The sequence below is a fragment of the Apteryx mantelli genome, chromosome 7 (assembly GCF_036417845.1).
Source record: "Apteryx mantelli isolate bAptMan1 chromosome 7, bAptMan1.hap1, whole genome shotgun sequence".
In the NCBI taxonomy this organism is placed as follows: domain Eukaryota; kingdom Metazoa; phylum Chordata; class Aves; order Apterygiformes; family Apterygidae; genus Apteryx; species Apteryx mantelli.
Window position 1 is genome coordinate 30,411,539 of NC_089984.1, and position 13,385 is coordinate 30,424,923.

At 52.3% G+C, this 13,385-nt stretch overlaps 1 protein-coding gene across 1 annotated transcript in view; it reads left to right on the forward strand.

Moving 5' to 3' along the window:
* The window catches only part of CNNM2 (cyclin and CBS domain divalent metal cation transport mediator 2), a 129,488-nt gene extending 123,750 nt beyond the window's left edge, over positions 1 to 5,738 (forward strand). Inside the window, exon 8 of the mRNA XM_013954983.2 lies at positions 1,868 to 5,738. Coding sequence (XP_013810437.2) covers positions 1,868 to 2,077 — 210 coding nt within the window. The 3' untranslated portion in view covers positions 2,078 to 5,738. The remainder of the gene's footprint in view (positions 1 to 1,867) is intronic.
* The last annotated feature ends 7,647 nt before the right edge of the window (positions 5,739 to 13,385 follow it).

The window sequence follows — 13,385 nt, forward strand, 5'->3', positions numbered from 1 at the left end:
AGGATGGGATATTTTATGTTGGATGCAGTTTTTATTCACTTTTGATTTTGGTTTCAGTTTGGGGTTCTTGATCTTACTTTCCGACTTGTCATCCTTCTTCTGCTTGAAGAAGTCTTGGACATTTATCTTTATTTTAACTTCACATGTTAGGCTCATGTCTCATAATACCAGTGAGTTGCTGCATGAATACAGCTCTGTCCCCCAGCATGGTGCATCCCACGCTGAAATGTGTGCGAGTCCTGTGGGATGAGGAAAGCTAGCTGAGCTGAGGAACAGCTAATTTTGGCAGCAATTCCAGCCCAGCTGGGAGTCCAGGGAAGCTGATGTCCCATGGCCAGAGATTGACCTTGATGCCTTTCTTAAGGAAAGTGCATGTCTTTGTGTGCAATTCAAATAATTTGTGAACTCAACTTCTGTCAAAGTTAATTCAATATTAAAAATATGTGGAATAGAATGGAAGTCCTGGAATACTAAATGGATTGTTCCATATCTACAGGGAGCCAAATTTTAAAAAGAGAGTAGTCTTGCATTCAAAATTTGACAAATGCAAGTGTAGTGGTTGATGATTCAAGTCTTCGCGGTTTAGACCAGTGCATATTTATTACTGGGCAAGCTGATCTAGAGCTGAACTACTATTACCAAGTCTTGCTACAGATTTGAATGGCCAGTCTGCTGTACAGAGCAGCTGCTCGTCTTGTGCTGGTTTACGTGGAGTCCTTCCAGCTCTCACTGTGTTCATACGGAGGCTGATGAATGCTATACTGTGGTCTGGTCTCTTTGCAATCAGGCTTGAACACCTCTTTTTGTATCACTCTGCTTCATACATAGGATAGAGTATTCAACATGAGTTTTTTCATTGTGCCCCACGGGCATTTGTTCAATTAATGCCTTGTAAGCCGGGGCTGTGACCTGCTTGTGCATGTTTGGATTTTGCTTTGGAAGCTGTGACTTGGTCCATCTGAATATCTCCATTTCCAGTCCTCCTCCTGTGTTGCTACTGAAGTTTATGGTTTTCTAAAAGACTCGCTTAACCTCTTCCATCTTCCTTCCCGCTGAGGTGACCCACTGCTCTTCCAGCATGTGGGGCTGCTGGTGCATGTGGTGCATGTACGTCCTGCTGCCTGTCCTGGCCGCAAAGGCTAACCCAGAGGAGTGTACACTGCTGGTTCAGGAGGAATTCCCCCCTCTCCCACCATATTCAGCAATAGGGGACTATGGGCTTCCTTGCCTCTGAGGTATCGCGGGCAGTATTGACAAGCTCCTGTTACGACTCTTCTGCTGAGCGCAGCTGGCTCTCAGAGAGACCAGTTGAAGACTTTATGGATAGCTAATTTGATCTCGTCTCTATGGAGATCCCAGTCTTTACTAGAATCAAATGCCTTATGTATAAGAATAAGGATCTAGGTGCTGCTGCATTTGCTGGTCTAGACCAGAGCAGTAGAGCTCTTCGCCTCCGGCTCTGTGGGGGTGCTCAGAACCTCACCTGGAGCTTGCTGAAGTTGGGAGAAAGACTTCACTGAACTCTAGTTCCAGCCCTAAAGATGTGCATCATTAGAAGGAAATGGAGATTCAATTTAAAAATCTCTGCATAGGAATAGGTCCCTGCCTTTGAGCAGCATGGTGATTGCATAGCTCTGCACTTCTACCCTGTCTGTGGGAATGTCACCATGCAGTGTCATTGAGTTGGGATGTTCTAGGCTTGCAAAGCACAGGGATGTTTTGTAGAAGTGGAGCTGATCCCAGGTAAACAGGAGTTTAAGCATGGCCGTCTGGAAGGGGAGGGGGACTTCATTTTCTTAATGTGTCCAGTGCGGGAGACAAAAGTGTGACTGGCTGGTTTTGTTCCTTCCTTTTGTGCTTGGAGCAGATCTCAAGACAGCAGTACCAAAATGCCCTGATGGCATCCCGGATGGACAAAACACCTCAGTCCTCGGACAGTGAAAACACTAAAATCGAACTGACTCTTACGGAGCTGCATGACGGTTTGCCAGACGAGACAGCAAACCTGCTGAATGAACAGAACTGCGTGACTCACAACAAGCCCAACCACAGTATGCACAGTGAAGGAGCCATCTAGGAGCTGACTCCCCACAACCCACCCATCCCATCTCCTCAGCAGGACCAGTCCTCGCTCCTTCCTGCCTCCTCCCTGAGTGTGAACACCGTTAGTATGTGCTTGCAACACTGTGCTGCATCCAGTGTTCTGAGACCAAAGACTTTTGCGTCCATTCTGGGAGCAGAAGAGGAAGAAACAGGAAGAAAGGAGCAAAGAGCAAGATAGAGAGACTAAAGCCCCAAGCGTACTTTGGGAATGGTGAGCCACCCTTGAGAACGATGAAATACTTCTTGCAAAGTAGAATCATGTTTATTTTTTATCTGTATTTTGCACCCTTGTTGGGTTTTTCCTCCTCAAACACATATGGAGAAGTTTAAAAACTGCTCCAATTATTTTTTCAAGAGAGATCATGTTTTTAAAAAGTATTTTGCAGAGTTTTAAATTGTTTCTGTCCCTCCCCAACCAGAAGTAAGCTCTGTTGTGGTTTTGTAAATTGGCTCCAATGTTCTTAGACTTCTTTTCACCTCTCTCTGGTTCTTTTTGTTGCCCTGTTGAAGAAGTTAGTAACCGGTACTTGTATGTGTTTGTCTCCTAAGAATGAGCAAGCTTCAAGGAACCTCTGGTTTCAGCCACCTGGAGGGTCAAGGGATGAGTATCATTGCATTCTTCCAGTTAAGTTTCAGGGAAGGAGTGGTTATTTTGGTATGTAATGATCTCTCAAATTTCAGAAGGTTTCTTTGTAAAACAGACAAAAGCATTGGTACACTTAGTTTTGTAACCTCCAAAAACTTTGTGTATGTTGAAGATGATACTGGGGGGGAAGGGATTAATTAGCAAAACAGCAGTCTTGTGCAATGAAAGCCGGGGTAGTTTTCCACAGTGGTGTAACTGGGTGATTTTCCTTTGATGTTCCTGAGAATTGCATCATTAAGTTAACCCTGTGCACCCCAAAATGACAAACTTTAAACGACCGCATGCCGTAATAGTCTGTGCACAGCTACCTTGGCCACAACAGACTCACAATCTTTGTTAAGTAGCAGGGAGATCAACAGTCCCTGTTCCCCCCTTAAATCTCTAGTGTTAACAGAAAAGATGCTGCTACAATTATGCCCAAAGTACATTCTCCAGGTGACAGTAAACCTCTGCCAGTGCAAGGATGGGCTCTGCTGAGGAGTCGGGACCATCCTGTCCTCTCCAAGAACTGACACAACTTTCCAGACGCGAGTGTATTGCACTTCAGGGATTCGGAGAGGTTCACTTCCAGACTGTTCCTCAGCCACATTCCTTCCTTTGAGAGGATTCAGTGTATTTCCCTCTTTCTCTCTCTCCTGTTAACAGCCATTTTAGGGATTACCATGGTAGCCGAACAAAGCGCCTCCCACCAGGCTGCCGTTAGTGCAGGACAGCCAGTGTCAAGCAGCAGAAACCAGTTCCTCCACCCTGAAAACCTGCATGTGGACTGGGTGCAAGAGAGACATGCCCCGTGGCAGTTGTGCCTCACACCTTGGCATTCCCCACTCCCTCAGATGGACTTTAAGTCCCAGCCGGGTCCTCAAATGAAAAACACGTCCCCCCTCTCCCGATTGTCTCCCTTTCCATTGCTGCCTCAGACAAAATGTGAACGTTGCCCTGAGTACTAGGTTCTGGAGAGAAGAACAAACGAGGCATTGCGGTTTCTGGTTCAAGACAGTTCCATGGTCCTGGTTATGTAGCATTCCCCTTCTTTTCTTTACACTCGGATAATCTCATCTGACCCTCAGAGAAACCCCCGGTCCCAAATGCAACTGCCAGAGCTCTCTGTGTCCTGCCCCACATGTCTCCTGCTCTCTGTTTAGGGCAGGCCCTTGCCTGCGAGTTCCCGTGGTCTGTCTTTGCGAGTGTTTCCTGGAAAGGTGCAATATTTTGCTGCAGTAACTCCCTGCAGGAAATCAGAGTGTGTGGCTTTCGAGCAGATTCTGTGTGCATGTGTCTCGCTTTTGCTCTCTCTCGGCTTCAGGAAGCAGCCCTAATTTTTGCTCTCCTCTCTGCAAACGGCCGCGGATGGACCCTGCAGACCCACTCGCTGAGAGCGCCAGCACAGGAAAGGTGCACTTTCTTTCTTGGAAGGGGCAGCAGCCTGTAAGGGTAAAGTCCCCACAAGGGGGCATAGAAATTCCACGGTATCTCATATGTGCGTGGAGTGATAAGGAAACCGGGCCCCCAAACTTCGCTCTCATGGTCAGCGTTTATTCACTTTTTTGAATCACGGCTTTTCCCATCTAAAAGGGTTTCCTTAGTCCCCAGCCTTGCTCTGACGTGCCCCTGGCTGCACCGGCCCACCACGTCCGCCCCTGGCTGTGTGCAACAGCCTGAGAGCGCGCGGCTCAGCATCAGCCCAAGCTGATCTCAGCCCTGCTCCTTCCTGGAGAGCTGCTAGTATTGCACCTTTCTCACAGAGCAAAGCGGTGAGATGTTACAGCGCTTGTCCTGGTGGGGCGAGTGACTTGCCTCCCCACTTTTTATCTAGTGTTGCTGAATGTAAAAGTTTATTGAAAGTGTTTGACACGGTGGTGAACCTCAGATGCAGTATCCATCTTGTCAACCCTGCCAAAGAAGGGAAGGCTCAAGTCAAGGCAGCTCGCTCTCTGGGATGAGGTCGCTTGCTCAATCTTACTTCTGCTTCTTATGTCAGGTTGTGGATTTGTTTTAGCATCTGTTTCCATTAAAAAAAAAAAAAAGCCTATTTTTCCAACCAAAGCCATGTGATCCCAAAGCAAATACCTCCTGCTTCTGCCCGTGCTGCACTGTTCTAAAATTTGCAGGCAATTTTTGCATGACTGTTTTTAGTCATTTGTACAGTTCCAATAATGGAAAATTAAATAATTTCCATAAAAATAGTTGATTCTAGATGTGTTTCATATGGAAAATATGTACCTGACCCAGAGGGGTTAGGAGCTGCTACTACTAATTAGCTTGAAGAGCAGGGCATGGTCCTCTCCACAGAGGGGAAAAATCCAGTCTCCCTGTTCTCAGGGTATTTACAGTTTTACTGTTTAACAGACGAAAGGGGTTCCCAGCCCTCGTGGTGGGAACCTACATAAATAGAGGAGCCCTGTGCCCGGCGCAGGATTACTTCTGAGACTCTGGGCAGTGTTTGCAAATGCAGGGTCTTGGCTTTCCCTACGGTAGTGGAAATGCCGTGGCTTCTGCATCTGTACTGATGCAGGAGGTGTCCTACCAGGGCAGGTCTGGTTTCTCTGGCTTGCAGGTTGCCTGTCTGCATTCAGGCGGGCTCCGATGCTGGATTTCGTGCTGCAGTGCCACGCACACACGTGGCAGAGCTGTCAGTCATTGCTGTGGTACAGGGCACCAGCCGACGGCTTTGGGAATCGCTGGACTTGACCTCAGACCTTGGCAAGGCTTTGACTTGTAGGAAGGATACTGCATCTTCATTTGTCAACTCCTATTGCCTTCGTTGTTCACCATGTCTGTCTGCCTCCAGGTACAGGCAGAGGGGCAGATGATGACCTGTTGGCTTGGGGGGCTGGGAGGGCATCTAGCCATGGTCTCTACTGTCAATACAATTTTGCACAAAAGTTCTTTGAAGTGAGGTTTTCAACACTAATATCTTAAATGCATAACTGTGAATTATAACTTTTACACTCCTGTTGGTTGAATTTCCTTTAAATGAAATGAACCTGAATCTGTTGTAACTATGATTTATTTTTTTTTAATTGTGTGTATTGCCAAACCTTTGTAAAGAGTGAAGGAATGTTCTTGCTTTCCAATGAGAATCTTTCTCCAAACAAGACTGACTCTGGTGACATGGAGATCATACGAAGCACGCTAGCTCTGAGTGGAGAGGGGCTCGGGGGGAGCTTAGCAAACCAACATCGTCTTCTCTGTAGACCCCAAGCTCGGAGCATCCAGAGTGTACAAAGTGCTTGTTGTTTTATTCCCTATTTGTCTACTCCCTAAAATCCGTGTGCAGTTGAAGGCCTTTGTCCCAGGAGAGCTCAGGACCGGGGTATCCCCGAGCGGGGTGAAGGTCCGGACGAGGGATGTCGGCAGAGAGGCAGGGTGTGAGCCGTGGTGCAGCGCAGGGCTGGCCGAAGAGGCGGGGGGACCCCGAAAGCTGGCACGGCAGGGAGGGCCTCCACTTGCACCTAACAGAGCTGCGTGGGGCAAGTCTTCCCCTCCTGCTCCAAACCTTTACTCACGTACGGCTCCCTCTCACCCAGGCGATGCCGTGACCCAGCACGGGAAGCTGAAGCCTGCCCCGGCGTCCGGGTTAGCTGCGGCCAGCAGTGGTTGTGCTCCCCACACAGGCTCATCCTACCGTTACTCGTCCCTTAAGGAGCAAAGCGAGCCCAGTTTGGGAGTATTTCGGCTGTCGGAGAGGAGAGCCGCCCCCGTGGCGGTGGGAGTTGGCTGCGCCTGGGGACTTGGCTGGGAGCAAGGCTTGCTGGTCTTGGGCTCCGTTTAAAGAGGTGTCAGCCGCTCGTTCAGCGTTGTTCTCCATGGTCCGTTCCTCCCCTGTTCTCCTAGACTTACATTCCTTTTTCTCCTCACCGCAGGGTTTTTTTTTCCGTCTTTTCTTTAAGTGCCTTTTTGTGCGGTTGGAGGTGGCAAGAGTAGGAGTCTCAGGATATGGCCCTTTGCACTCGCCTCGGACCCAGAGGAGGCTTGGGGGGAGCAGGGCGAGTTGCTGTTGCTGCTTCTCAGCTGTCAGGGCCCTGCACAGGTGGGGATGCGACTTTGGCAGCGGCGACGTAGGGCTCAAATCAGCTCAGAGGAAAGAAAACCAAAGAGGTAGCTGCGTGCGAAGGGCTGCTCGGGCAGCAGTGGTGCTTCCTGTGATCTCCGCAGAGCTCAGCCGAGGGGGCGCTGGGGTGGGGGCGGCGAAGAGCAGCGCTGTCTCCTCGCAAGCATCCTGTGTAAGTACCATACGTAGCGGGGAATACAGCCGTGTTCTCCGGGACCAGTTGGGACATGCATCTTCCTTGTGCTGAAATAGAGTATCTATAGAAATCATTCCCACCTGAAAGATGTACCATATTTTATATGATATCTAATACACACATCTGTGGTTTTAAAACTAGTACCTGTGTACCAGTTGTCAAGTTATCCAGTGTCTGGATTACCGGTAGAAAACTGGGGCTGGGCGGGGAGGGGAACGATGCTATGAAGAGTATCTCTTGTTGCGATGCTCACTCGAGACTTCATCCCAAATGTGGCTGCCCAGCGCTGAGGGGTTCCTGCGCTCGCTTGTGCTGCAAGCTTTGAGGTGCAAAGCTGGCTCACGGCAGAAAACCAGCACGTGCCGAAAGGCTCCGGGTGGTGCAGGCCCTGGCTTGCTGCACATCTCGCTGCCCTGGCTTTACCCTGTGGCTTTAAATAGACCCAAAGAAGTACCTGGTCCTCGGATACTGAGGGTTGCTTTGGTCCAACAGTGAAGTGACAAGCTTAACACGTGTGACCAAAGACCAGGCATCTTGTCGCAGCAGAGAGCAGCCTTCATCCTGACTTGACTGGCAGAGAGGACAAGCACTGCGCTACCAGCTTAGCTAGGAAGCTGCCCTCATCCCTGCTCCGTTGTGCGCTGGGTCCGTCGGTGGCAGATCTCTCGTTGCTGTGATCTCTGTGGCAATGCTGGCCCCGTTCCCGTGAGTCTGCAGCACAGATGCTCTTAGTGGAGCACGGCACGGAGGAACCTGAAACATCCGCTGGCTTCCCATAGACACCCCCCTCCCCCCGCATAATCCTGCTCGGTGTCTTGCTCTCATCCTGGAGGCTGGCTTCATGCTAGGTTGTGCTCCTCCTCCTCTAGCTTCACTGCAGTGTCCCTGAGGCCGCGTCCGAGCGAGGGGACGCTATCGCTGCAGGTCCAAAGCGGTACGGTTGAACTTCTCAGTCGGGTTTTGCACGTTTGCTGTTCTTTTATGTCAAGAGCTGGAAGCTGGACCTGGGGAGGCCAGAGCATTCCCTAGGAAAAAGCACGAGATGCCAGGTTATCCCAGCCCCTTTCACCAAGTCGCAGGGAAGGGGGTGCTGGAAAGCTGCCTCCAGCCCCTTGCACGGTACGGATGGCAGAGGGAGGTGTTTCACGGGTCGGTAGCACCAAACTCTGTCAAAGTGACTTGTCATGGTGTCCTCGTTATCCTCAGGTCAGGCTCAATAATGCTTCTGCACCTTGGCCATAAGGTACTCAAAGTTGCTGATTTTCTGTCTCCAACTGAAAAACGGTTTTGTGGTCTCTCCTAAGATTTTTTCCTTTGGGCCCTGTTTTCCTTTGAGCAGAGCCGATAACTGGAATCCAGCAGAGCAAAGCGCCCTGGCTGCTCCCACCCTTCCAGTGCCAGCACCCAGTTTCTGGTTACCAAAGTGCTTGATGTTTAATCCTTCCCCCAGAAGGAGAGGTTTAGCTGTTCTCAAAAGAAACTGCCTGTTGTGGAGTCTGGCTTTGAGGTTCGTAGGCTGTCGTGAGCCAGAGGCCCAAAGAAGTGCCTGAAACGTGCAGACGCTGTGGGCAGCTCTGGTGCTCAGGAGGAGCGTTTGATGGGCTCAGGTCAGTGGCTCCATGGTCATTTCTCCTTCTCAAAGCAGTAGGGACCGAAGGGAAGCTGGTTGCAGTGTTTGTCGGGGAGGAAGGACTTGTCCCAACATTTGGTGCTTGGTGGAGCTATCTGCCATCACGTTTTGGCAGCTGTGAGACTGCAGAACTTAAAAAAGGAGGGTTTTACATCACTGTTGTACCAAATCCTTCCAAATTCAAGTGAGAAAGTTGTAGACCTCAGACCAGTAGCCTGGCTTGTCGGCCTCTAGCTGCAGGTGCCAATGTTGAATGAATGCCTTCCGGATTCATCCAAAGACGAATATGGGAGCGTGGAGGGGACTCCCGGCCAACTCCGCTGTTCCCAGAAGTAATGGACCGGCTGTGCCGCGGTCAGCCCTAGCGTAGCTCCCGTTCTGAAGTCTCAGGTCCCCGCAGGTTGAGCTGAGCAGCTTTGGCCGGTGGATTTTGACCTAGGGTACGTGTCCTGCGTCGTGCTGGCTTTGATTTGGTGAAGCAGCGCTCTGTGACGGCTGCTCTTGCCTTGGCGATACCCGTTTCTCTCCTGTTCTCGCTGAGGTTTAGCTGAGCTTGCAGGAAGGCAGGAGGGGACCATGCAGCCGCCCCGCGGGCTGCCGGGCAGGAACGGGCGATGCTGCCCCAAGCCTATCCTCACCCCTCGCACTAAGCTCCTGAGGAGGGTGGGAGACGTTGCTCAAGGACTCGCTTTCCTCTGCCTTCCCTGCAGACTCGGTGTGAAATCTGGGGAGCGGAAACCCATCAGGACCCCCAGCACCGACGACCCGACCACGTTTTATCCGTGTTCTCCGAGCTGCCAGGCAGGAGGGTGGCTCGCAAGCAGGTTAGGGGGGGCCCTGCTGGGGGAACCACAAGGCCGTTGGGTGGGTTTTTTTCTTTTCCAACTCACACAGCTGAAGATCAAAGCTGGATAACTGAATCACGGGGCAGACGTCCAGATGCCAAATACATTGAATCTGAAAACCCAAATACTTGAGAATACGTCCCTGTGTCACGTGGAAGCCATGAACGGCTGGTTCTCTGCAACCAGCGGTCTCTAAAACCAAACCTTTCTCCTGTATTTAATCCTTTTCTGGAAAACCTGTACCTATATCGAAGTCTGCATAGAATCTTTTCCCGACTTCCATTTGTGAAACCTTCTTTTTCCGCCTGTGTTCAGAAGCTTTGCAGTTCACCCTTTAAAACGTGTTTCCGTGGCTATGTGAACCCACCCAGCTTCTTTAGGTTGCGCTGCCGATCCTAGGTCTCTTCACTGTGTCTTATTTTCCATCATATACGGTCTTTGCTAATTGTATCATATTGTACATTACTTCGGGTTTTCAGAGTTGTAGTATTCTGACTACAGTATTTCCAATTGTGTACAGAAACCTGAATAAGCACAACTGCAATCCATGAATGAAGTGTATACGTTTCATATACTGATTGTCATACAAATGAATTTTATAATTATTCCAATTTTGTTGTAGATTTCCAATCTTTCCTATTTATTTTGTACCAGATTTATTTGTATATTTTGTGATTTTGTTTAAAAGCATTTTGTTTATTTCTATTCTTTTTAGATAAATGATGATTTTTTTCTGTTGAACATTCCAGTTTATGCATTTTTCCCTCCTCCATGCTTCCCCCTCATTTCAAAGGGACGGATTTTGGCACGTGGGTGGCGGGGCTGACGTCGGTGATCCTGGACCCAGATCTTTGCAGATCATAAATTGCTGTCGGCACATCAGCAGTCTTTTATCTCCGCTTTAGCTGTCGAGAGCCGCGGAGGGGCCGGATCCTGTTCCCCTTAGAGCCGGGTCTTGCTCTTTGCTTTGGTGGGTCTGGGCCCGTGAATCCTGGAGCCAGGGAGGATAGCTGGGAAGTTGGTGGTAATGGACAGCAGCTGACTTTCTCTTGCTGAAGTGTTCCCTCAACAGCAGTGGTCTTTTTCTTCCACTAATAAAAATCCCTTATTTACAACCTTCTCTCTATATATCCTGTTTGTTTGTCTGGAAGTGTAAGCACTGTCTGTCTGTCCGTAGCACGTGGTCCTGCCAGGCGGTGCACGAACCTCTCCGGCGTCACCAGCGAGGGACGTGGCCGGTGGCAGCGGCCGCTCCATGCGATGGGAGCGAGTTGGCCTGTTCCCCTGCATCCCCAGCCGGCGGGGTACGCAAGCAGGGTATTATAGGTAAAAATAATGTGAATGGAGGCTTCGGGGCTGGCTCCGGCCTGTGGAGAGCGTCTGGAAAGAGTAGCGAGGCAGCAGGGCCTGGGGCCACCGGAGAGGTGGGTGTGAGACACCGGCTCTGAGCAGGAAGAGGTGTCGGCAGCCCGGGGCCTCCTGACGCAAACACGGACCGAAAGCGTCGCCCTGCAGGGAGCCGCCGGGCTGCCCGGTCCCTCCCGGCGCCTCCGCTGCCCTCGCGGCGGGCGCTTGGTGCTGCCGAACGCACCAAACCCCACGGAGGGTCCCAGCCTGCCACCGGCTCCGTGGGACGGGGGCTTTCCCCAGGGTGGAGCCCTTGTGGAGGCAGGTTTCGGTCTCGATTGCGACGTCTGCTAATACCAGCCTTTTCCAAAATAGCCCTGAAAATTAGAGGAAAGAGGGTTTTATTAGATTTGAGCTGCCAGCAGAGAATTACACCTTATTCTCTGTTGTCTCTCTTCGGCATTTCTCTGGCCACGTGTTTTTTAATCCTCTCTACCCTCTGTGCGGTGAGGCCATGCTGCGGGGCATCTCCCGCACGGATGGGGAGGTCAAAATGGCCAAACGCGGCTGGCCCAGCGTCTGCGAGAGCGCGGCTGCAGAACAGGAGCAGCGTCCGGAGCCGACACCGCTCCGCCGTGGGGCTTTTCCTCCCTGCAGCTCTCCCAAAGCCGCCAGCAGCAGCGAGGACGTGAGACACGGTGCTCCTGCGAGGACGGACCCCAGCGCCTCTGGATCTGCAGGTACGGGGCTCCCTGGGCGTAACGGCCAGCTCGCGCGTGTTGGGCGCATTGCTGTCTCGGTGACCTCTTGTAAATGCAGGTTATTTATTAATCCCTGGGAGCCTATTGCCCACCCCAGTGTACTGCTAAGGTAGCTCTGCCTGTAAGACCAGGGATCTCTGTAGCCCAGCAGTCCCCAGTGGGGTCCTGCTGGAGGTGAGCACCCCGTTGGCCGTGTCTGGTGTGGGTTGTTGTCTGTGCGTATACAAAATTGCCTTTTCAATGTACTGGCAGGTGTGCCAGGTCCCAGGGCTGGCAGTAGCTGCTGCCGGAGCCTGCTGGCAGCCCGCGTGTATCCAGCAGTTGGATGTAGCCTGAGGTTGGCTAAGCACCGCTCAGCTGAGCTGGAACAGGTGCCGCTCGCCTCCTGTGAAAGGCGACAGAGCCAAGGACCGGCTACCTTGAACTACCCAGAAATAGTTGCCAGCAATTCCCAGCAGGAAACTTGGCAGGGCCGTGGCTAAGAGCAGAGCGAGCCTCGTGTGCCTTTCCCGAAGGGATTTGCTTGGCGCAGCCGCTGTGAGCCTTTGGGGGAGGAACCGGCCCCTGCGTCTCCACCAAGGCGCGGGGTGGTTGCGTGGCGTGGGACAACATGGAAGAAAGCAGCTCGGCTAGAGACAGCTCAGGGCGGTGGGGGCGTCTCGCTGTGGGGGCGTCTCTGTGCCCGTCCAGGAGCAGCGGGGCCGGGGAGCGGGAGCAGGCGGCGCTGGAGGCGGCACGAGCCTTGCAGCCGCCCCGGCTCGCGCTGACTTTTGCTCGGGGCGTTGCAGAGCCGGTCTGAGGTGCGGGGGCAGCCGGGCTGTTGGTGCAGCGAGGCTGTGGGAGCACGGCGTCGGTCGTGGCAGGCTGGAGGCGCTCGCAGCCAGCCGCCCGCCAGAGGTGGGTGCTTGAAAACGGGGCTGCGGCTGTGTCCTCTGGACATCTTGGAGCTGCTGTAGGACAGGCAGCGCTGTGTGAGCCCCGGCGGTGAGCAGAGACTGGGTAGCCATCAGCTTCTGCCTGCTGCTTTCCCACCACCTAGGGAGGGTCAAATAGTTTCCATTGCTCCGGCCTTGAGTCTTTTCCCCCCATCGCTGTCAGAAATAGCCCTGGGCTGAGAGCGAGCTATTTGTGGCGACCGTTTAGGCCGGAGGAATGCTAGGAGCTTCCCCGGCCTCCCTTCCCGCAGCTGCCCGCCCGCCCCAGCTGCTGAGCTAAAGCTGAAAAAATTCAAGCGGCTATACTTGGAGAAACGATGTTAAACATAGCAAATCTCAGCGTGGCCTTTAGTGAAAGGGCTCGGGAACGACTCTGCTACTCCCTCCTGTGCTGGGGTGGCTGGGGGCTCCGGGCTGGCCAAGCCAGTGTGCCTGCGGATGAGCATTGGCTATGCTCCAGACCCAAAACTGAAGGGTCTCAGCGCCAGCTCTGGGGTTTGGGGCTTTTAGTTGCCGCGGAAGCATTGGCTGTTGGGGGTTGGCCACCTTCTGTGTCCTCTTAGTGTCTGCTTTTCTGTTTAGCACTTGGGGTGTTTGGCACCAAATTTCCTTGTCGTGGCTCTGATGATGTCTCCAGTGCCCAGGCCTCTTCTGGCCCGTTTCTGGTTTATGATGTGAGATGTTCATGTGAGAGAGCTGAGTGCGGGGAGCCGATTCCTGCCAGGTCAGCAGAGCGCTCAGGCAGAGCTGGACCACTGCCACTCGGGCAGGGGAAGCAGCCGGGGATCTGGACTGGGGCTGGCGGGCGCCGAACCCACAGGGAGCTGGGCCCTGCCGCTGCCGCTGCTTCCCTGTAGCCCTCATTGTTGCC